Raw genomic sequence first — 24950 nt, forward strand, 5'->3', positions numbered from 1 at the left:
TCTTGAAGCTCATCGAGAGAATGCCAAGAGTGTGCAAAGCAGTAATCAGAGCAAAGGGTGGCTATTTTGAAGAAACTAGAATATAAAACATGTTTTCAGTTATTTCACCTTTTTTTGTTAAGTACATAACTCCACATGTGTTCATTCATAGTTTTGATGCCTTCAGTGAGAATCTACAATGTAAATAGTCATGAAAATAAAGAAAACGCATTGAATGAGGTGTGTCCAAACTTTTGGCCTGTACTGTATGTTGCCCAGCCTTGATAGAAACGCTAATATTTCTCTAGTTCTAATGTTTTTCTTTATCAGAGCCATGTTAGTGAATCAATTTAAGAATCCAGAGAGATTGTAAAGCCTATTTAATCCATTTAAGATGTTGATATTTCAACTAACAGTGCTAACAGTGTGATAATGTTGATCAATTACTTGTGTAAATCATGTACAAAGCAAAAATACAAAATATTTGCTGTTTTTTCTCTGTTTTCTCTAATATCATAGTTTATGGCATGTCTGTTTCTTGTTCGTCCAACATGTAGCTACACAATATATTTGCAATAAGTAAAATATCAGCTTATATACACAATCTGACAATTTGTAAGGCCAACGCTGGTAGACTTAAATTTCTGCTCTAGGAAATTGTAATAGGCATTTGTTGTCTTTCTTTGTGAGTTTATAACGTTAGACTTAACAGTTAGCTAGCTAAGCTAGTCAGTCAAGCTACCCATCAAAAATACCCCCAACTCACGCTAACATTTGCTATACTAATATAAATCCATAACGAAAATAATCGGTAATTGCAGCCTTAATATAATTAATTTCTGTTTGTAAACAGGGATATTTCACGTTTAACTTACCTTCCTTTGTGTTCAGTAATTCTGTGTTCAAAATTAAAAAGTTATTTCACATTATGGAGTTAATGAGACAGTCACAATTTTAAAAGTCTTTAAATTAAGCCTTAACTTTTATGGAATAATTTTACGTAAAAATATTCTTAAATCAATTTATGTAAAACCTTCTAGTTTTAAATAACCGTGGTTTAGCTCGTTTTAATAAAACAAACAATATAAAAATATCAAGAAACCGACCAAGAGCAGCCGTTAAGAAAAAAACTACATCCTGTTTCCACGGAAACACGAGGACCCGGAAGTCGTCCTGATTCCGCGGGTCTTTTGGGACAACACAGCTCCGCACAGCACTGTGTGCAGAAATGGCGGGTAAGTGACTAAACGCATTCCTGCTTTAACACTACTGTCTTCGTTTTAATGCATGTTCGCCGAAAACAGACGTTGGCCCCGCTTTTAGCTCCCTGTGGTCGTAGACTGGCTCGTGATATGTCCAAAACATTGCTAGCTAAGCTAACGTTATATTGAGAAGCAGCAGTGGGGGCCTGCTAACGTTGGTAGCATGCTACCAGGCTGTCATAGCATGCAGTGTGTTTGTGTGTTTATGTAACGCGTGGATGTGGAGTTGAATGTGTGCCTCGAGTGTGTGGGTGAATGCTAGCATATTTACGTTCGCTTTAACGCCTTTCTACATATAACTTACTCTTACCTATCTAATTGAAAGGATCACTGGTAGTTCATCATTGTAGAGCAGCTAAAATTGGCAGGATTTATACTATTGCACGCCATGTATGACCTCAGCGCTTTATGTATTGCTCCATGTAGTGCACAGATGAAGCTAATGTAAGGACAAGTTGGAGTTAAGGGGGTTACAGAGTCCCCAAGCACTGTGATCGGTCAGCTTGTGTTTTCTCCTGCATGTTTCTGATGTCATAACAGGCTTCTGAGTGTATCAGTCCTTTACAGCAAAGCCATTTTCAGCACTGATAAAATCAGGTTGAATCTGCACAGTTGCATACATCATTTCCTTCACCAGGCTTATTTATAGCACACTGGTCAGTGGTGCCAACTGTGTCTTCATCAATGTGTTTTACTATATATCAGAATGTAAATACAGTTTTCTGATTACATTTGTATTAGCTAGCTAAACGTTTGTGTTGTCTTAAGCTGCTGTTGACAATTAAGTGATTGTCGGAAAGGAATAACCTTAGTTTGCTTTTCTTTTAAAGAAACCTGCACCATTGTTATTGTGCAGCAAGAAAGTCATTAAATAATTAAGCTGTCACGCTGAAATGGAGAAGTAGATAGTGGTTCCTTTTAAGATTAATAACTGACAAAAATTTCAACATGGTTTGTGGTTTATGTGTTTCCTCAGGAGTAAACACCATGGAGAAGAAACTGGCTGAATACAAGTGTGACACCAATGAAGCTATATGCTTGAAGCTGGGTATGTTTATTTTGTATGTTTTGTAAACGAAGATGATAATCGTATAATGATGATATGCATATAGCGACAGTGTTTTGTAGAATTTCTCATTTTAATTGTTTGAACCCTATCTTCTCCTCTCAGTCCGTTTTCCTGAGGATGTTGAGGATGACGGCACGACATTCCACCCTGAGTACAGCCACCAAATTTATGGGGACGAGTGAGTATTTTTTTGTCAGCATTACTTTTCTCTGCTTGTGAAAATTATTCAGAATGTATCTCAGTTTTCCCTGTGCAAAGAATGCCTCACTTTACATTCATCGAAATATTATACTTATACTACAACAAGTTTTGACAGTCAAAAAAATCCTTCCTTAGGCATAACATGTGAAATGGAAATATCTAAAAATGTAATTGTACCATGAAATCGACTAAAAAACAATAGCTGATTTGTTTAAGATACTGCAAACTGAGGCAGAGACACTTCTTCTTGAAGGGACCTCCCAAAATCAAAATACATATTTATCTTCTTACCTGTAGTTTTATTTATCAGTCTAGATTGATTTGATGTGAGTTTCTGAGTGTTGGAGATATCAGTCGTAGAGATGTCTGCCTTCTCTTGAATATAATGGAACTAGATGGCACTCAGCTTGTGGTGCTCAGAGCACCAAAAAACTACATGATGTAAAACTCAACAGCAATGTCTCTTTCCAGAAATCATGACCCAGTTACTGAAGATAACCCACAGACCTTGTTGTGAGAAGTTTCTTGTAGGAACTATTTTCTATTTACCAAATTACACCCAGCAACAGTAATAACGCTCCAAAGGAAGTGTGCATCTACTCATGGATGAGAGGCTAGTGCTCATGACAGTGTGAGATGTAAACATTAATGCTGTCTTCCCCAGCTGAGCTGTGACGTTAGCAAGCATAGCGATGTAAGGTAAGCTAGCAGTAGATGTTTCTTGTGCGTTGTGATGCAGTTACCTGGTGCAGCTTGGTAGAAAGAAAATAGTTCCTACATTTAACTGCTCACAACAAAGTCTGTGGATTATCTGGAGTAACTGGGTCATGGTTTCTGTAAAGAGACATTGCTGCTGAGTTTTTCAAATGTATTTTTTGGGCACTTTGAGCACCACAAGCTGAGTGCCATCTAGTTCCATTATATTGGAGAGAAGGCAGACATGTCTACGGCTGATATCTCCAACCGAGATTTGTCTTGCATGTTATTTTAGTCACAAAAGCTGCAAAGAGTCACACTATAAGCCCTGATGTGATGCATAAAGAGGTATTGCTATTTACTATGTTATTGGCAGTGACACCTGTGTCTGTGTGTAGGCCTGCAGTAGCGTGTCGTTATGCTCTAAATTGCATTTCCAAATTAGTCAAAACTAGGATTGGTTATTTTTGCTCTTGCTGCAATCAGCTCTAAGGGAACTCAGTAATTGGGGCATTAATTATTTCAGCAAGCGTAATTGCTAGTAAAGCTCAATCACACAGTTGCATAATGATGAAATCTATTTTGCCATGAACTGCCAGTGATGTATTGGTGAAAGAAACAATGCAACACAGTGAAATAAATGGCCAGACCTACAATACACATTTATCATTCACTCTCGTGTGTATTTAATAAATGTCATCAAATAGGAATAACGAAATGTTTGTAATTGTCCCCCTGGTATGAATGTGTCTCAGACTGCATATAACATCTGTTTTATTGTGTTCTAGTTAAAACATGTGTAACCTTGCTTGGATTTTTATTGATTCCAATCATTTTGTCTGCAGCGAGGTCGCTTTTGGATACAAAGGCCTTCAGATACAGCTCTTCTACACTGCTGGAAACCTGAGCACCCTCTTCAAAGTGAAATATTCCTCAAGAGTCACTGACACATTTGATTGTGTGGAGGTAGGACATGCATTTCTCTATTCCTTTTAATTTATAAGTTCTAGCACCCTTAAATGTGACTTTTAGTGCTGTGGCAGGATCACTGCTTATTATACTTGTGTCGGCCATTTTCTTGTGTTACTGTAATGATCGTGGGTAAACATGTGGTGCTAATTGTCTACCAGTATAAAAAAATGTGTCTTAAACATGCACAAGAAACCAAGGTGTGATGAAAACACTTTACCTCCAGGTAGATATAATGTTTTTATCCAAATCTGCTCCATAATGCTTAAAAGAGAGGGTGTTATGGATCACAGTTGTCTGGTGGTAGGGTGGATTTTAAAGTGCTGTTGAAGCATGAAGTTGTGACCAAGTCAGTGTTTCACCAACTTTTTGAGGTGATGATTGTGTGATGTCACAAACTGAATTAAAGATTTTTAGATCAAAGTCACATAGGGCTGTATCCAAATCAGGATTTAATATTTTCATCAATTTTGACTGTTTAATATGAACACTCAACTATTTACTCTCTCTGTTTGTGTGCACTGCGGGTATAACGGTGCCTCTTTTAGGGACAGGATTTGACCCTGGACCGACTCCTCCTCGAATCAGCAAACTTCTTGTTGCCGCCATTACACAAATTAGACCTGGATTAGAGCCACCCTCAACATCTGCCTGGTTAGCACAAGCTAAGACAGCAGCAGCTAACATCCAATATCATCTGTTCAACATTTACAACAAACCTGTTAATTTTCGCTGGTAATGTTTGCTGTGTGATGCTAGCCCTGTCACTGTGCATGCGGGCGGACCCCCCCCCCCCCCGACACAGAGCTCACATACCAGCAGTAGTATTCCTCTAGCAGCAAGGAGTGAGGTGGGGGGACAGTGGGGTGCACTAGCAAGCTAATTAGCTATTAGCTTGTATCATGATAAATTAGGGCTGCATGATATGGCCAAAACTGCTATCACAGTAAAATGTTTATATCAGTCATCGATTATTACAGTAAATGTCAAATCATTATTTCTTTCAAGTTTAAAGGCTGATTTTTGTTCCTGAATGATGTCAGTGGGGGGGGGCGCGCGACGCGATAGCTGGGCCCCTTAGTGTTGAGGGATTAGCAAGCCGATGGCAGTAGCAAAGTTGTTGTGGAGGGGCTGCTATGTATGGTTTGACCGTGTCCTGAATGTAGGACGGGCCTGAGCCATTCACAGCAAGGTGGGCAGGTACCATTGTCTTGAAGGGGATTCGAGCAGTCACCAAGGAATGGTGCAGAGGACTTAGGTAGTGTGGGAGAACCTGGGTGAGTTGAATACCAGTCTGGCTGCTGCAGAGGTTAGATGTCACATGCAGGCACACCAGCCAGGAGGAAGTTGTAGTTGTCTAGGCATAAGATGACAAAAGCCTGGACCAGAACCAGTGGAGCCTCCTGGGTGAGGAATGGACTGATGTTGTGGAGCATGAATCTGCAGAAGCGGGTTGTTGCAGAGATACTAGCAGCAAAAGACAGCTGGTCAGCCAGTGTCATACCCAGATTCATTGCAGTCTGAGTTGGGTCACTACAGAGTCGTCAGTGGTGATGGAGGGGTCATGGACGGAAGATGCTTTTTCTGACAGGAACAGCAACTCCTGTGTTAAGACTACAAGAGTCAATATTGTGAAAAAAGCAATTGTCAAAAAGCATTTTAGCATGTTGGTAAACTGACGAAGAAAGACATTTGATGTATTCCAAATGTAGCTGTGAAAATGTTGGTTTTGATACCCAGTGTCACATATAATTTGTGTTTTTGGAAAACTAACAGCAGGCGATGACAAAAGTGAAAATTGTACAGGATTTCAATTTTATTTGTCAAAATGTTTTGGGGAAAAAACTCAACAGCAAATCAAAGTGCAGTAATAGACGTCCCTAATCATCTGAAGTTTTGTAAATCAAACTGCAACTTTGACAAATACTGGGCGGCTTCACTGAGCGGCTGACTCTATAATAGTGTAACAGCAGGATCATGCAATCAATTATTCTTTACAGGGGGTGAGTGGACCTAAGGTGCTCTTTTGTGGGCAGTTTTTGGTGCCATAACGTTGTTTCTTTATGTACTGAAGTAACTTGGAGCCTCTCTGGGTGGTGACATTATTCCTGTAAGAGATCTCCTGTTTTGTTAGACTAAATCTCAGCCCACCATGGCCCCCTGCACCAGTACGCTAATCCTACTCCTCTCTGTCAGAAGAGAAGGGTTTTAAAAAGGTTTTGTATGTGGGGTTTAACGTGAGGCATTGATTTTTAGAGGTTTGTGTGATTGAATCAGCAGGAGGAGTAATGTGACACGGTGGGATATCTTGTACATATATTTCCAGGAGGCGAATTGTTGCTCAAGTCATCAACAATCAAAATCGTTGAGGTTGAAAACTGATCTTCAGTGGGTTTATATTACGTTTTTTAATGTGAGACAACACTTTCTATGCAACGATGATAGCATTCATTAAATTTGCTAATGGCGTAAGAATAAGTTTTAAAGTCTGGGTAAAGCAAAATCAGTGCTGTCTTTCTGAACACATTATACACTTTAGAAAATATCATTAAAACATGTCAAAAGACTGGGAACTGTGTAGTACTGAATTGTGGAGTAAGATCATTAAACAGTTTATCACCATTTCTGTGTTCAGGATTTTTCAGGTGGGCCTGAAATCGTGGCTCAATGACGCACTGCAGCCATCTTTAAAGGGCATCTTTTGTATTTTTCAACCTGGACCCTATTTTTCCATGTTGTTTTGTCTAAGTGACTAATCAAGACAACAGTTTTGGAAACTGGTCCAGTATTGAGCAAGGGTGCTGCAGCTGACTGCGACACAACAGGCTGCAATGTAACCACATGGGGCATTTGTGCACTGTTAGTTTAAATCCAACTTAAAGTGTTGGTTTTTGCCACTGACAGGCTCAGATTATTTTAAGTGTCTGACAACTGAAATAGACCTTTTTGTTAGACAGTAATATCCTTTATGTTTGACCAGAAATAGCCCACCAGACTCCATTTAAATAAATGCTAATTTTAGCGTATGTAGAACCAGAATACTTTCACATCTAACTGGGTGAATTAAGGGTTTATTTCAACCAAACCAGAGTTTGTGGTTGTTGGAACAGTTAAAAAACAAACCACAATGGTTTTTGTGAGTTTTATTTTGTTTCTGTCGAGTTTGAATGAAGTTTGTTTTATAATCATAAAATTACTGTTTATTTAAATGCAGTCTGGTGGGTCTGGTGGTGGCAATTTCAAGGCTGTTTGTAGTTTCTGTGGTGTATGTTACGGTGCTGCTGAGTTAGCTCCTAACAAGAGTTGCAGCAGCTCGTTCTTTGTTCCTGTTGCTCCAGCAGTCACGTCCTCAGAGACTCCGAGCAAAGAATACAGCTCAATTTTATTTACGATTTGGAGACCTAATTTATTCAAATTTGGCTGGCTAGTTAATAACACATTTTGCAGTGATGTGACAAACTCAGAACACATATTTATTTTTGCTTTACCCACCCTTAAAGTTCTTCCACTGCTTAGTATGTAAAACTTTCTGCCTTTTTTTAATTAGCAGACATAAGAATTTACATATCAACGGCCCGTATTTGGACAAAAACGGACAGTAAAGCGAAATGCTGAGGCTTCACAAAAGGCCACTGGCAGCTTTGAATATTTCCTAAAGCTGTCAGTGCAGCAAACACGTAACACAAGAATTGGCCAGGGCCCCTATTGAGGTCAGATGATTCAACTGTGGGACATCTGTCCTATCTGGAAACAGCAGGGGCTCCCCCACTGGACAATGTGGCCTTCAACTGGTGGCACTGGGAGTAACTTATAAACTCACTGGGGTTCGGTGTTTTTGTGGATGTGCTCAAATTATAAATAATCCCACAAGACAGCGATGGTTCCTTCCGATAGGCATTCAACATTACTTTCATCTCTGGGGCCTCCAAAAAAATGCCATGGCAACCAATTGACTGTTTTTAAACCTTAAGAGGGCCATTAGACTTTTTGGGAACATAGTTTGAAGCTGATATTCAAACCGAAATGTGATGGCTGGCCTACTGTCTGCGTGCGCCACTACTTTAGTGTTCAGCGTTGACCCCTGAGTGTTCACCTTGTTAAGGGTTTGAGTGCAGCTGGTGTAGAGGTAGAGAGTGAGGGGAGCAGCAGAGTTCAGGCTGCATCTGAAGAGTGTTTGTCTCTGAGTGCATGTGGACGGTCGGGGTGCGGTGCAGCTGGTGAGAGAAGAGAGCGAGGGGAGGCAGAGATGGAGTTTATGCAGCTGCCTCGCTGATACAAGACTCTCATCATCACATCACCTTCTCCCCTTTTAAATCAGCCAAAAACACCGTAGTGCTGGACCTCTCACAGAAAACACTGATTTTTAGTGCCAGACCTTTTGTGCACGCAGGCTGGAAACTACTGAACGCTTGTAGTAGTGACATGTCATTATGTCTATTACATTCATAATCAGTGTGGATGTGTAAATATGCTTTAACATCAAACATTTAAGCCAATATTTTACAAATAATTCTAAGCAGAAAAAAATGACTGCAGATTTTGGATGTAGTGTGGTCTTTGAAGTAGATTAAAGAGAGGAAAAAACACCAACAGGACAAATTAGATAGTTTGTACTCCCTTTGTGCTCATTGTTAGAAATCAAAGACATTAACAAAATGTTCTAAAGGTACTTTGTTAACTTATATTCATGCCAAACTAAGGCATCTATTCTGGAAGGCTGTGCAATTTAGTGTCTAGTATGTAGGAGAGTGCTCGGGACAAAGGGACTTGTTTGTCCATGGCCTTTTAAGTATGGTCCTTGTTCCTTAGAAATGTGGCTGAACAATTACAATGGTTAAGAGGCATTCAGCTGCAGGTGCATTACTTCCAGTTAGATATTAGCTGATGTCTGAAAAGGAGGGGGAATTAGCAGTATGTTGTATTAGCCTTTTGTAGTGCATTTTGCTCAGACCTTCTTCATTTCCCAGTTTTCAATGCCGAGCAGCAAGGGTCTCTGTGCTGAAATAATGCCCATCACACATGTAAATGGTGTGAAAGGGCTGCTTAGCAAAGTGTTCTCATGTCAATCCTTGTGGAAATGGATACAATGCAAACATTACAGCTGAACTAACCACAGGTTGCACTGAGTAAAAAGTCCAAGGGTAGGGCCCCTTTGTCTCTGAGGCTCTTTGAAAAACGCAGGGGCAAATTCATTTGATTGGGTTCACTTGGCAGGATTAGAGGAGAGGCCTCTATTATGGATGCCCCAAAGGTTTGTTAAGTTGAGATCAATTCATAAGATTTTATTTCCCAGTGAGAAGCAGAAATGCGTTTATTGTGGCAACTTCATCACATATTCATGGTTTAACATAAGTAGTAAATGTACTGATTTAAGTGGTCTTTTCAGCAGGGAGGGGGGGTTGGGGGTGCTGCTGTGGTCTCTGCTCAGCTGACAGTTTTAATTGCCTAATGGTTTTCCTTTCATTGCCACAAAACATGTATGCTTACAGTTTTGTTTTATAGCATTTAATATAAGAACAAATGCTTCTATGAACAGTCTGTGTGTAAAAAGTATGTTTTAAAATCTGATACTCTGGTCACATTCATGGAAATGACTCTTACAAACTTATGCTAGATTGTGCCTTTATCGTCCTGATCTGTTTGTTGCATGACTAAATTCATGCACATTGTGTTATCCAGCCAGATGATGTCGAAGGGAAGATCCGTGAAATCATCCCCGCTGGGTTCACCTGCAACACTGACGACTTCATCTCACTGCTGGAGAAGGAGGCCAATTTCAAGCCCTTCGGCACCCTGCTTCACACGTACACAGTCCACAGCGAGGAGGCGGGAGAGCTCACATACCAGATTCACAAGGTGCAAACATCACTCACTGCCTCACCAAAGACTTTAAAGGGACAGTTCACCCCCAAATCAAAAATACAGATTTTTCCTCTTACTTGTAGTGCTATTTATCAATGTAGATTGTTTTGGTGAGTGTTGGAGATATCCGCCATAGAGATGTCTTCCTTCTCCTGAATATAATGGAACTAGATGGGACTCAGCTTGTGGTGCTCAAAGCGTCAAAAAATACATTTGAAAAACTGAACAGCAATGTCTCTTTCCAGAAATCATGATCCGATGACTAAAGATAATCCACAGACCTTGTTGTGAGCAGTTTCATGTAGGAACTATTTTCTTTCTACCAAACTACACCCACCAACTGTATCATCATGCAGAAGGAGGCGTGCATCTACTCATGGACAAGAAGTTTGTGCTCATGTAAACTTTAATGGTGTCCTCCTCGGCTGAGCTGTAACGTTAGCTAGCTCTGTGGGGCTAGGTGAGTTAGCAGTAGATGCACATCTCAATCTGGTGATACAGTTGGCCGGCGTAGTGCCATCTAGTTCTGTTACATTTGGAAGAAGGCAGACATCCCCACGGCTCATTTCTCCAACATTCGGAAACTCACATCAGAACAATCTAGACTGATAAATAGCACTACAAGTAAGGGTCCAAACACAAAAACGACACCAAAGACTGGTTGTTGTATTGTCTCATGTTGCCTGTGTCTTGGCCAAATATTGCACTTTAGCACTCCGTAAAAACTACAGCCAGCAGCCAACTAGCATATACATTCTGCACCTGCATGAGAGGAAATAACTCTCCACACTGGCAGGGGTGGCCTGTTTTCCGCCAGGGAATCAGGACGGAGTCAAGACAGCAGCATTTTCACCGTGTGCCAGTGTTTCTGTTGAAGAGCTCAGTGGCTAAAAACATAATCTTACCTCATAAAACAAGTTTGTTTCGATCTCACTCCCGCTTGACTTTAACCGTTTGTTTACTTTCCTCACTTCCGTTTCTCTTCTCATGCATGGAGCTAAACTGCTTATCAGAGTGATTTTATTCGCCAATGGACTCTGCCGATTCAACATGCTGAATCGGCCTTAAAAAAAAAGGCAGACAGGCTCTGGTCAGCTTATTTTTTTATGGTGATTCAGCACGTTGAATCAAGGTCGGAAGTGGTGGAGTCCGTCGATGAATGAAATCAGTTATCAGCAGTTTAGTGCAGTGCTCGAGAAGAGAAAGGAAAGTGAATAAACAACTAAAGTTACAGGGTTCCTACACAAGTATGGAAATAAATTTGATCAATTCCCAGGTATTAAAAAGTATGGAAAATTAAAAGTAAAGTATGGAAAAATATTTATGTATCCAGACTCTTACCACTGTTCTAAAATACTGTTTGCTAAAATAGAAAAAATTAGGTATTTCCAAAAATAATTTAATCAATCCGGATCGTGTTTTATACCGGGCCAAGCACAGTGTGTGAGAGCAAATGTCTCAGAAAACATACCACCCCTTTTACCTGATTGACAAGTGTTATGTCCAGTCCGCTGCCCCATGACCCTCCTCCAGACCCCCAGGTATCAAGTCTCACTCCAACACTGCACCTTCAACAAGAAGACGAGTTTCACATGGTTGACAATGGGTAGATGGAAAATTTTGGATGGATGGCTTGACATCGACGTCTCGTTACTGCATCGCTTGCATCCAGAGTCCCAACCTTTTTGCCTCAGCCCAGACATTGAATTTACCTGAGTTTTTATTTGCATGCCATTATGGTACTTGACTACAATCGCCTATTAAGAATAATTAAATATGATGTGAAGTATGATACACTGATTTATTTACTCGGATGTCGCATACTCTTGGCCGTCTGTAGCATAGTGGATAGTGCCGGTGCCCCATGTTCAGAGGCACTGTCTTGCTGCAGCGGCGGCAGGTTCAAATCCAGCTCACGGACCCTTGCTGCATGTCAGTCCCCATTCTCTCTCTCTCTCTGTCTCCCCATTTCACTCTCTATCCTGTCATTAAAGGCAAAAATGCCCACAAAAATAATCTTTTTAATAAAAAATAAAAATAAAAATAAAAAAAAAAGATGTCCCATACTCTGAAAAAAGAAACGCAGAGAAGTCTGGAAATTAGGGTATGGAAAAGTATGGAATTTTGAAATTCCAAATGTGTGGGAACCGTGAAGTTAAGAGAGAGTGAGATTAGGGCTGCCACTAACGATTATTTTCATTGTCAACTAATCTGTCGATTATTTCTTTGATTAGTCGACTAATCATTTTTATCGAAAAATGTGTTAAAATGTTGAAAAATGTCGGTCTGTCTCGCCCAAACCCCCAAATTACGTCATCTAATGTCTTGTTTCATACTCACGCCAAAGGGTTTTAGTTCACTGTCACGGGAGAGTGTGTAAAGCTGCCAATATTTGAACGTAAGAAGCTGCAGTGAGAGTATTTTGGTGTACTTTCATAGTACTTTTCTATGAAAAATGACTCAAACCGATTAGTCGACTACTAAAATAGTCACCGATTATTTTAATAGTTGATTAGTCATCAATTAGTCGACTAATCGTGGCAGCCCTAAGTGAGATTAAAACAAACTTGTTTGATGAGGTAAGATTCATTTTCTTTAGCCTTTGAGCTCTTTAGCAGAAATGATTGGTTATTGTTCACTGGCACACAGTAAATATCTTTTGTTCTTTAAATGTTGGGTTTTGTTGTTAATGTGCTAACTAGCGTCATGATGGTCTACCAATTTCCCTTTTTTGAATGACGATTACAGACTACGGCTGTCTGCTGCTATGGAGAGTTATTTCCTCTCACGCAGGGGCAGAATGAAAGTGCTAGTTGGCCGTTGATTGTAGTCTTTAAGGTGTGTTCATGTGGAACTTTTTGGCTGAGACAGGCAAGCTGAGGTGACCCAACAGTTGGCTTTAGTCACCGCTAGTTCTTTGATGTCTGTTTGGTGTGTCTGGGCCTTAAGAGGAAAACATTTTGGGTAAACTGTCCCTTTTAATATCCATTTGTAACTTTTTATAGTTGCTGTTACTCCTATGATGTCATGACGGGGACAAGATTTATCTCTCAACCATATCAGACATTTGTTTTTGCCGTATTCGCCCCCAGGCTGACATTACCTGCCCGGGATTCCAAGAGTACCACGAGCGCCTGCAGACCTTTCTCATGTGGTTCATAGAGACTGCCAGCTTCATCGATGCAGACGACGATCGTTGGGACTTCTTTCTTGTGTGAGTGCCCTCCTTAATTGACATCATACCCCCCCACGCACTCTCCTCTACGCCCACCCCTACCCTAAAGCCTTTATTGTGTCATTGAAAAACAAAGCCCCCCTTTGTGGCGCTTGTGACCAATTACCAGGCCAGTTTGATTATATTTCCCCCATAGGAGAATTGTTGATCAGGCAAGAGCTTCCTTTGTGCCAAAAGCCCTTTTCAGATTTTTCAGGGGCAAGAGCTGAATTGAATACTGTTGTCTTTTGAAACACTGAACAATGTCTTAACAGTAAAAAGAGCCTCTGCCAGTGTTTTCTTTACCCTGGCAACTATTAATACTGACAATGGGGAAAATGGACTGAAGTGATTTTGAGGAGCTCAGTCCCTCCTCCAACCCCTTCTCTTCCTCTAAGTTGCAGTACTCCAATTAAGTGCATAATGTATTCAGGTTGTAGCAGGTGTACCAATCGGGGCCTGGCTGCCCTAACATGCTGATGTTAGGGGGGGGTGAGGGGTGGAGAACAGAGAGGCTAAAATGGACACTGCATGGGAGTGTGCCTGTAATTGACCTGTTTGCCTTTGTGTTTTATCTGCAGATTTGAAAAGTACAATAAAGATGGGGAGACTCTCTACGCAACTGTTGGCTACATGACAGTTTATAATTACTACGTGTACCCAGACAAAACCCGACCACGTGTAAGGTAATTGCTGGGGCAGCACGTGCCTTCCCATTCTTTTGTATGAAAAAGGAGTGGAAAATTATACATTTCTTTATCCTCTTCCCCAAAGAGCCCAAATTACTGGCTTATATAGCCAACTATTCAACCAGATTTTGTTTCATTACCAAACCAAGGTGATTTGTATCTGAAAACAACTTTATAGATAAGCTTTTGATGTGATTTGATTTGTTGCATTGATGGATCAGGATAACAATCCATTATTTCCCTGGTTTAAAATCACCAAATTTCTGTTCCTGCTCAGAATGTCACATGAATTTGTTTTTGTGACTAACTCTTAACAAACCTGTTTTCCTCATTGGCTCCGTGTTTGCGTGTGCCCTTTAATTAAACAGCCAAATGTTGATCCTGCCTCCGTTCCAAGGAGAAGGTCACGGAGCTCAGCTTCTGGAGGCAGTGCACAGATTTTACTGCAGCCTGCCTAAAGTGCAAGACATCACAGGTGAGCATCTTGTTTTTTTTTTTTCTTTTGTTTTTTGAGAAGAAGGCGTGGATAAACATCTAATGTGAGATCCTCATGTCTCCCACAAGCAGTTTAAATGAGTTTTTCTCTGCAGTTGGTGGATCCAGGGGTTGAGTTAATTTGGAGGGCTGGCATGTATACCAGAATGTGCCGAGGCTCTATTGAAGCTAGTTGGATCGAAATAGTTTCTTTGCATGGAGACAGAGGATGAATACTAAAGAGGCATCCTTTGAGAGAGGAATCCTTTTCAATAAAGAGTTTAACATTTAGCAGTTGAATAGGCAGAACACTCCTGCTCACAGTTCGTCTAGTTTGTGAGCAGCTTCTTGGAAAAGTTTTGAAAAGGTTTGAAATATGTCAGTTTTTGCCTCTCTCTTTTTTTTTCTTTTTTTTTTCTTTTTTTTTTTTAGACAAAAAAACATTGCCCTGCTTCCCCAACACAAACATTTACACCCTCTGACCACAATATTACCAGTGTTATACTAAGGTCTGTGTGTCTCATTTTAATTGTGTGATGGTGTGTGTTATCAGCTGAAGACCCCTCTGAGAGCTACGTGAAGCTGAGAGACTACGTGCTGGTCAAGCTGTGTCAAGGCCTGACGTCCTTCGCTGCCGACAAGCTGCACCTCGGCTTCTCAGCTGACATGGTCAAAGAGGCACAAGACAAGTTGAAAATAAACAAGGTGCTGTATGAGGCTGCAACCAAGTATTATTTTTCTCTTAAAATTCAGTTTAATTTAATTTTCATTTATTTATTTATATCAGGGGGAATCAGCAGATACCTCACAATAGTATCTATCAATACTGTATCAAGATACTTTAATCGAGATACCATTTTATTTCGATTTTAAACATTTTGCGATTATGGCTATACTGCTAATTACGTCCCCAGAGGAAAGCTTTGTCAACATCTGTTTTATTTAATAAGATTTTCAGTCAGGTCATCTCACTTACATCATTTTATTTCAGCAAAATGCATCTAATAGATTAAATAGATTTTATTTTTCTGGTAGGCTACCAAAAGCTTGATATGTCTCTCCAATATTATAGATTTATATAAGAAGAAGTTCGACACTTGGCCCATTTATCAATAAAATATTGCCACACAAAATGTTGTGATACTATGCTGTATTGATTTTTTCCCCCACTCCTTTAATATACAGAACAAGCTTATAGATTATACACTTACAAAGACATGGAGAGAAAACACGAGCAACCAAGTGGTTATGTTTCACATCAACACCACACGAAGCAGATGAATGATAATTTACTCCCTCTTGACCTCCTTCTAGCCACGTGCTGACCCTTTGATGTTAGCTGCCGCTCACTGACAGACATTATCAGTATTACTTGCTTGTCCTTCATCCTCCATTTCATCAGCCCCTTGGTTTTTTACCTTGTTTATCAATGCCATCACAGTTACTGGGCTTTTAAGAGAAACTTGGGACACTAATCATTGCTGCTGTGACACTTTGCAGTGGTATGTGATGATATATCAGCAGCCTACCATTGCGATAGCTGAAGCCAGTTAGCCAACAAGGTCATGCACATAGATCAACACAAGGCTAGACAGTAGCTAATTAATGTACTCACACCACCAGCTGGACAGGGATGTGGATAACTTAAAGTTGAGGTGGACCAACAAACCCAAATTATTCATCCCACAGTGATTATAAAACAGAAAAGGAGCAAATCCTCACATTTAAGAAGTTGGAATCATGTTTGGCATATTTGTGTGATGAATTATTTAAACAGTTATTACAGCACAATTTGTATTAGTTGACAGACAACAATTATGGATTATCAAAACTGTTGTCTGTCAGCGAATCCAAATTTTGCTCTATATGCAACAGCTTCAGCATTAAGACCCTAGCTTTAAGCTTCACAGTATGTTTCAGTGTAAAACTACCTGCCCATGAGAGTTACAAAATAAAAAAGTTAATGTATTTGTCTTAACATGTTTTCGAGTTGGTCTGTAATGGAAAGAGGCCCTCACTAATCTTTTCACTCGCCTATGTCAGTAAAATAAGGTCATGAAATGTTCTCTGTACTGTAACGCAGAGTTTTGAGACAAGAGAAGGTTGGTCATGATCACATCATTGCTAAAACTACAATATCATCCAAGTCTAATCATTACTTATTTTGGAAGAGTTTTTCCTCTTTTGTGTAGCTGTGTACTTTCACACTGAGATTAATTCACTCCTTTGTTGTCATTTAATTAAAAAAAAAATGATCAAGGTTCTAATGTTGCTCAAAGAAAAAGCCTTTGCACACCAAGTCCGTCCAAAATTGTTGCAGATTTAAAAATAGATACGCCCTCAGGTTGTGTCAATCACATTTACACAACAACTGGGAAACTTTCGTCCTTCGTTAAAGTTTTCGGAACAGGTTTGAATTTCTATTTTCTGTTTTTATGCATCAACCAAAAGCCTTTAGAGAGTTATGTGACCAAGAAGCAGTGAAGAAGATGTGGCGTAACCTGCGTAAAACAGCCACATCTGCAAAAAGGGAGAGGAATAAGACGCACAGTATCATTTCATAACTCATAGCCTACTCTCAACAGGTCAGATAGTAATATTCAGGTGGATGATGATGACGAGGAGGAGGATGTAATAGAGGATGAGGACTGCACACAGACAGAGAGGGAGGACAGCTCATTCCCTTCAGGTAGCCGCGGTGCCAAATGCAAGAAGCAGGGAGAGATCGGGGACAGCTAGTGAGGTAACTCCAGTGTAGAGAAGCAAGGGAACAAAAGTGTCTTTACATTTTGTCTTGTATAGCAATTTTTTTGCAAAGAATAGAACAATAAAAAAACATCAGACTCTGTGTGCAAGGTTTCTGTGAGTAACAGTTTTTATCAGATATATTTTTTAAAAATACAAAGGAAAAATACAGATTTGGTGTTCAAAGGCTTTAAGTTGGTGATAGATAGATAGATAGATAGAGACTTTATTGTCATTCACATCCACATCGTCAACAGTGCACATAAAACTGAAATTTCGTTGGATCTGACTCTGAATAAAATATGGATAAAACTACATAGCAACCAAGTTTGCTGCTTTGCCTGTTCATTCCTGCCACTGGTTATCATAGCATGAAATCTGTGACATAAGTGGGACACATGGTGCTTTTCCTAAGAAAAATATGCTCTTCTTGGAACAGATAACTAGAGATGTGATTGATCATAAGCCTGTATAGCTTGTGACTTCCTGTATTGTGCTGGAAAGTGTGTTAGGTTGTGACAAGTAACACTGGTGTTGTGTAAATTTAAGAATAATGATATGATTTTAATTAATTATTGTATTCTTTTTCTACAGAAACATGCAAGGCGAGTGTATGAAATCCTGCGTCTGAGAGCGACAGACATGAGTGATGAAGAGAAAGCAAGAGAGTACCGCTTGGAGGTGAAGAAGAGGCTATTTGGACCATACAGGGTGAGGCTTTAATCATCACAGCTTCAGAGTGGGTTACATGCCGGTGTAGAGGGGGTCAAAAAGTGATTTCCTGATTTATTCAGAAATAAATCTGAATGTCAACGCTGTTGCTATCAAACAAGAATCCAGTGTGCAGTCTTCTACCTTTTGTTAGCAAACCATTACAGCCGTTCAGTGTAGGAAGCAAAGTGGCCCGTGTGCGGCGTACACTTGATCGGCTTACAGCTTCGTATTGTCTCTGTTTATTATGTTACCTTTTAAAACAGCAGAAAAATTGATCTTCAGTCCCGTTAAAATTGATAGATTACTAGTGCCGTATTGTTACAGCCACAATAGGGCGCACCAGGCGTCTGTGGTTTTGCTGCTGCCGGAGCTTTTTTCTATTCAGGCACATGTCATTAGTCGGGATTTGCATTTCTTTGGGAGAAATAATTTTCATGAAAGTGTGTTTGAAGCACTTTGTCAAAAAGCTGCCTCCATTCAGAGTTCTGCAGCTTTACTATTGCAGCACTTTTCCAACTTCATCAGGAAAACAGCGCAATTTTATGAAATCGCTTTTGTTATTTTCTCATGTTCTGGGCAAGTTGTATTTGAGTTTGAGAGATTTAGTGTAACAGACTTAAGCCCGGTGAACAGAATATCATAAGCTTCTTTGATTCTGTCTCACCACACTTGACAGTGGGGAAACACTGAGTAGATCTGTGTGCACCAACATTACACCCTACATCCTGTTTGCTTGTGACATTTTATGTTTGAGCCGCTCACTGAGACTTTGCATACCAGCCATTAGAGAATTTGCTGTCAGCGGGGTAACCACATGTCTCAAAAAAAGGCAGAGTCTGACGTGGAAATGACCTATGTGGTGAAGCAGGAAGTAGGAATTCCTTGGGAGAGTGGCAAGGAAAGATCTGGTGGCCAGATGCAGAGCATTTTTCCTTCCCTGAGGAGATTTAACATGTAGTTAGTTGAATGGCAGAAGCCGCTGCTCTGTGAATGTGAGGGGGATTATACATCTCTGCTCTTAACCCCCAATTCCCCTGTGACCACGTCTGTATGCATGTGCGTGCAGGATTTTTCGAGCAGCAGATTGCATCAAACTAAGTGAATGTGTTTGTCCGTCCATGACCAGAAACTTTCAGCCGTCAGATTTCACTACAAAGGTTTATACCACTGTTTAATAAGGCAGACTTTATAATGGGTGTGTAAACTGTAACTTATGGACCATCATACCCATCATTTTTGATGAAACAATTATGAATTAAACCGCATACTTGATGAATTATTGTGATGGAAAACCCCTTTATTTGAGGTTTGGTACAGATCCCATATGAACTGGTGCTGGTACGTGGAATTGGGTACCAGTACCCCACAGCACCTTCTTTTAGGTACTAAACTCTCTCTGTAATAACAAAAACGTAATTTCACTTGGGTAGCACTTCCAGCTGCTGGCCAAAAGTGAAGGGAGAGTCTGTGGGAATACAAACTGGAGCAAAGTGTGTTGCTCTCTGGCTCTGCCCAGTCTCATCAGACTCTGCCTAGGTTGCAAAATGTAGATTAATATATTCAGTCAGTGCTTTTTTATTAGGCATCAACCTCATGTTTATGCACATATTGTCAAAAAAATAGACTTTAAGCATAAATAAATGCTTCAGATTGCAGGTACATCCTTGAGATTGCAGTGGAAAGGCTAGCCTTCATGGAATTGGTGCGGACAGCTGCATAGATTAAAATGAGAGCAAATCTGTTGCGTGTGATATGCTTGGGTGGTATCATGGACTTACGGTATACCAGGGTCTTTAGAAATCTTTTAGGTGGCTTTCACATCAGGGATCTGGGCCTGGAGACAAGTACGCCTGGCCCCAAAGTTCAGTTTGTTTGATAAGTTAGAACACTGTGTACCGTACCCGAGCACAGTGCGCAGATCTGTACCAGTCCGCTTGAAAAGGGGATCTTGAGTACGGTTCATTTGTGCTCTAGCACAGTACCCAGTCCAGTGTGAACACCAGCTGTATCAAAGCACGAAAGTTGACTGCTATTAAACGAGACTAGAAGGAGCTTTTTTTCTAGTTATGAAACAGTCTCAGTTATGAACTAATGCCCCTACATCAGGACAGCCCACAGTCGCTGCCTTTTTTGACCTGCAGTTGGGGCTGGAGCCAGGAGCAAAGCTTCGCCCTGCTGCTCTACTGCTCCCCACTGCTGAAGTTCCACTGGGCAGCAGTGTCCGTCTATGGTGCCCTTTTCTACACTGTAGCACAACAAAAATGTAATTTAAATGATGTGGCCACTGTACTTGAGTACGTAACAGTATTAGTTACTAGTGAAAATCTGAGCTGCAGGGAAGTGGAGATTGCCGGTGCCTTATATTAAAGTGCACTTGGTGTGAATCGGTACTTGGTAGTACCAACGTGACTTGGTCAGTACTCTTTTCAGTACCCTGCCCTGCCCTTTATTAGAAATAAATCCAACCCACTGTCTAATAATCAGGTCTGCAGTTGAAAATGCAGATCTGATTGTGGGCTGGAGAGGTGTGTGGCACTCATGAGGGCTTAATAATAATAATAATGATAAAGAAGGCTCACTGGTTTCTCTTTTTGTTGAGCCACGACATATTGTTACTAAGCGGGTTTAAAATGCCTCAGGAAGAAGTGACCAAACTGATTTAAAACCTCACCTGTGTGTGCTTGTGCTCTTAATGTCATGCAGAAGAATCAGAGGGAGCTGGCAAAGATGAGGAAGTGTCTGCGGCCAGAGGAGCTGGTGTCCCACATGGATCAGATGGACACTCAGACGCAGCACGAGGAGCTGGAGAAGAGCTATCAGGTTGTTGTGGAAGACTACAGGAGAATCATTGAGAGGATCGCCTCACAGGCCTGATCTGACTCTGAGATGCTGCGGGCCTGGAGCCCACCCCTCTCAAACATACAGGTGGTCTGCCCTGTTTGTACAAAGCCTACATCACCACAGACTTTAGCTGCAACCAAGAAGAAACTCTCCTGATGTAACAAAATCACAGTTTTAATTAAAGAGTGTTACAGGTTTATTGTGGCTGAGTTGGTGGATAGATTGCAGTGGAAAAGACCTGTCTGTTTCCCAGCTGATATACAGTAGAGGAGAATGGTGCAGCTGGAGGGTTGAGACTTCCTGTTTGTTCCATGAATTTAATCACATTGTGTGAGATTAACTGATACGTAATATTTCACAGGTGATAGGAGGTCCACTACCCTGCAGAGAAAACCTGCTTCTTCTCCATCATAGACATTTTGTAAAGATCTTTTGTCAAAACAGTTCCCAGTGTGTGTTTTCAAGCACTTCATACTGAAAATAAAAAAATCTTTTGTATATTGCTCAAATGGTGTGATTCTTATTGTAGAGAAGAAAATAAAACACTGAAATTCAGTATCTTTTTTTTTTTCATTTAGGTTTTTGTCTGAACATTGTGACTCTACAGCATTTGAAAAAACAAACTTGCATTTTATTTGGATACAAAGAGGAGCAGCAGACAAAGACTAAGGACAACAAAAAAGTAATATCAGCAAACAACTATGTAAAGAAAAGGCAGTGCATCAGTGTAAGAATGCTGCACACTTCTCCACACCTCTCCAATATTTCAGACTCAGTTAAAAACAAGTCTTCAGCCATGCAGGTGTCCCGTGAGGCATGAGGTCAGACTTTTTTTTTAGCCATTTCTGCACACTTTTAATGAAAGAATAATCCACAATTCAGAGTGTTGTGACAAAAAACGAGATAGCCAGGGGAAGCCCAAAAGTTAAAAAAAAAAAAACATGGAAGGAGCAACTGCAAGTAAAAAGTTTACAAGTATAAGCACATACACTCACGTACACTTTATTAGGTACACCTTTCTAGTACCAGATTGGACCCCTTTTGCCTTCAGAACTGCCTTACTTCTTTGTGGCATAGATTCAACAAGGTGCTGGAAACATTCCTCAGAGATTTTGGTCCATATTGACATGATAGCATCACACAGTTGCTGCAGATTTGTCAGCTGCACATCCATGATGCGAATCTCCCGTTCCACCACATCCCAAAGGTCCTCTATTGGATTGAGATCTGGTGACTGTGGAGGCCACTGGAGTACAGTGAACTCATTGTCATGTTCAAGAAACCAGTTTGAGATGATTTGAGCTTTGTGACATGGCGCGTTATCCTGCTGGAAGTAGCCATCAGAAGATGGTACACTGGTCATAAAGGGATGGACACGGTCAGCAACAATACTCAGGTAGGCTGTGGTGTTTAAACCATGCTCAGTTGGTACTAAGGGGCCCAAAGTGTGCCAAGAAAATATCCCCCACACCATTACACCACCACCACCAGCCTGAACTGTTGATACAAGGCAGGATGGATCCATGCTTTCATGTTGTTTATGTCAAATTCTGACCCTACCATCTGTAACCCATCAGACCAGGCAATGTTTTTCCAATCTTCTATTGTCCAGTTTTGGTGAGCCCGTGTGAATTGTAGCCTCAGTTTCCTGTTGTTAGCTGACAGGAGTGGCACCTGGTGTGGTCTTCTGCTGCTGTAGCTCATCTGCTTCAAGGTTTCACGTGTTGTTGGTGCAGAGATGGTCTTCTGCAGACCTTGGTTGTAACCAGTGGTTATTTGAGTTGCTGTTGCCTTTCTATCATCTTGAACCAGTCTGGCCATTCTCCTCTGACCTCTGGCATCAACAATTGCCCAGAGGAATGCTGCTTACTGGATATCTTCTCTTTTTCGGATCATCCTCTGTAAACCCTAGAGATGCTTGTGTGTGAAAATCCCAGTAGATCAGCAGTTTCTGAATCACACCAGCCTGTCTGGCACCAACAACCATGCCACATTCAAAGTAAATTAAATCAACTTTCTTCCTCCTTCTGATGCTTGGTTTGAACTTCAGCAGGTCATCTTGACCATGTCTACATGCCTAAATGCATTGAGTTGCTGTCACGTGATTGGCTAATTACCTATTTGTGTTAATGAGCAGTTGAACAGGTGTACCTAATAAAGTGGCAGGTGACTGCTCAATTTCATAATGGATAAATTGAACGTCTCACATCCATAATGGCCAGGCCAGCATTTTAGATCACATCATTCCATAGCACTTCCTAAATCTAGATCTATTCATAATATACTGACGGAGAATGCAATGCAATCCCTGTTAAAACCAACGACGGACCACACTTGACTCCTTATCAGTAAATATTTCCACCTGTACCCTTCATTAGTTAAATACATGGTTCTTTCAGTTCCTCAGGCACTTTATGATATTGGAATTATTGCTGTATGATTGCCTAAAAAACTCGCTTATCAAAAAATTGGCTGTATTTTTTTTAGCATCTAAGTATTCTTACATCGTCTCTGATCTTTAAACTGATAAATGACATGAGCATCATACATTTTCAATGGTCAGTCTAGTCAGGCCTGTAGAAACTGAACAGCTCACTACCTGTATGTAATCTAAATGGGGCCCAGTATATCACGGAGACAATGTGTAGATGTTCATACATGATTTGAAATATTGTTAGTGCATAATAATCCCATGCTATAAATCCCAGCCAGCCTGATTAATGCATTTTCCAGTATGTGTTTTATATATTTGAGCCGTTTTAGAGATGTAATTTCGTCCAGGCCCACCCTCTCATGGCTAATGCAACTTCTGATTGCCACTGATGTTGAGTGTTACACTAATGAGTATTATGGTTTTCAATTGAAAACCTTTGTGCCACTGTATTGCCCCCGCTTGTGCAGATCACTGTGATGAATACCCATCATACTTTATGATACTTTAGCACATTGTCACTAAATGAAGGCTGCCGGGTCAATTTTCAATTTTTTCTCCCTCTTCACTTGAAACAAGACAAAACCTTGGAACCCTTCACATCTCTAATTCAGATTGATTGAATCCACTCGTGGCCACAAGGGGCCTCATCTCACTGTAGTTTTCTCTGCTTTTTCTGCTGTGAGTGCACATTTCACATCGCACTGCACAAGCTCAGCCGACTGACCTGCTAGTGGGAAGTGGCATTATTGTTTAGTAGGCACATGTGCTGTCTCATTAGTTCCACCTGCACTACACCACTGTTTAATAGAGCCATCGTCAAGTTTTTATGCAGGATGTTGATGCACCTACTCCGCTCCTCACATATCTGGTGCAGCAGGAGAACAAACTGGTGTGGATGTGGATTGTTTGGACGATCTGCAGGCCTCTGTGCGGTTGTCAGAAGGTTGTGAAAGCCCTCATGCTCCTTCAGACCACACAGTTGAGTTTACAGAAGCTTAATTATTCCCCACACAGTTCACACACTGAGTCAGTCCTGGGCCCTCATGTCCCGTTGCACCTGTCTGCAAATACTCAAAAGTTCAGAGGAGATTGTTTTATATGCATTTTGGGAAACATTCACACTTCTTGCACAGAATTAGACCAGTGGCCCAGCAGAGAGCGGAGACCCGACCAAGAAATAGTCTGGTGCTAAGAACGACCTCTAAAGCAGCAATTTTGCCACCACACAGCACATAATATTTAATAATTTTATGCGTTTATTTATTGTGATCAAATTTTTAAAAATCTTTATACAAAGGGAATATAAATTATATTATCTTATTCCATTGTATATTCCATTTCATTTCTATTCTTTGCTCGAAGTTACAGTGTATATAACTGTTTGCCATCGTCAATCAAACCTTTTTCCCTCCATCCATGGCAACCTATATATAATGAAATAATTTTATTTGAAACAAATTTGCCATTGCAAGACTGTGATTTTACCTCAAACCTCTTGTTATATGTTTGATTTTATCGTACTTTATCATCAGAGCCCCTTGGTTCAGTATGGAGTATTTAATGAATTTGTCAACCGACTAAAGTTTGATTGTAATTTGCAAATATTTAAATAAATGATCCATCGATTCCATTCATTTTTCAAGCAAATATAGTAAACATGTTAGTTACAGCAGTTTAAATGTGAGTATTTGCTGCTTTTCTTTGTCGTTACATTACAATAAATCACACATCTTTGGCATGTTGGTCAGACCAACAATCCATTGGCAGATTAATTGCTAATTAAATTAATCTCTCTTATATG

General features: G+C 40.5%; 1 protein-coding gene across 1 annotated transcript; it reads left to right on the forward strand.

Annotated features, from left to right (window-relative positions):
• Positions 1-1102: 1102 nt before the first annotated feature.
• On the forward strand, positions 1103-21224 carry hat1 (histone acetyltransferase 1). Its single transcript, XM_033614243.1, has 11 exons — positions 1103-1214; positions 2218-2289; positions 2413-2488; positions 4053-4173; positions 9856-10032; positions 13131-13252; positions 13834-13938; positions 14310-14416; positions 14969-15120; positions 17755-17871; positions 20578-21224. The coding sequence occupies exons 1-11, from the start codon at positions 1208-1210 to the stop codon at positions 20746-20748; spliced, it is 1227 nt and encodes a 408-aa protein (XP_033470134.1). The 5' UTR covers positions 1103-1207; the 3' UTR covers positions 20749-21224.
• Positions 21225-24950: the final 3726 nt, after the last annotated feature.

This window comes from Epinephelus lanceolatus, chromosome 14 (genome assembly GCF_041903045.1).
Source record: "Epinephelus lanceolatus isolate andai-2023 chromosome 14, ASM4190304v1, whole genome shotgun sequence".
NCBI classification, from domain to species: Eukaryota; Metazoa; Chordata; class Actinopteri; order Perciformes; family Serranidae; genus Epinephelus; species Epinephelus lanceolatus.

What these genes read in the sequence shown, in the direction of transcription:
- hat1 (XM_033614243.1), top strand. An exon ending in AAAACCCGACCACGTGTAAG is followed by an intron (nt 13,939 to 14,309) that starts GTAATTGCTGGG and finishes TTAATTAAACAG; the next exon opens with CCAAATGTTGATCCTGCCTC. An exon ending in ACAAGTTGAAAATAAACAAG is followed by an intron (nt 15,121 to 17,754) that starts GTGCTGTATGAG and finishes CTTTTTCTACAG; the next exon opens with AAACATGCAAGGCGAGTGTA.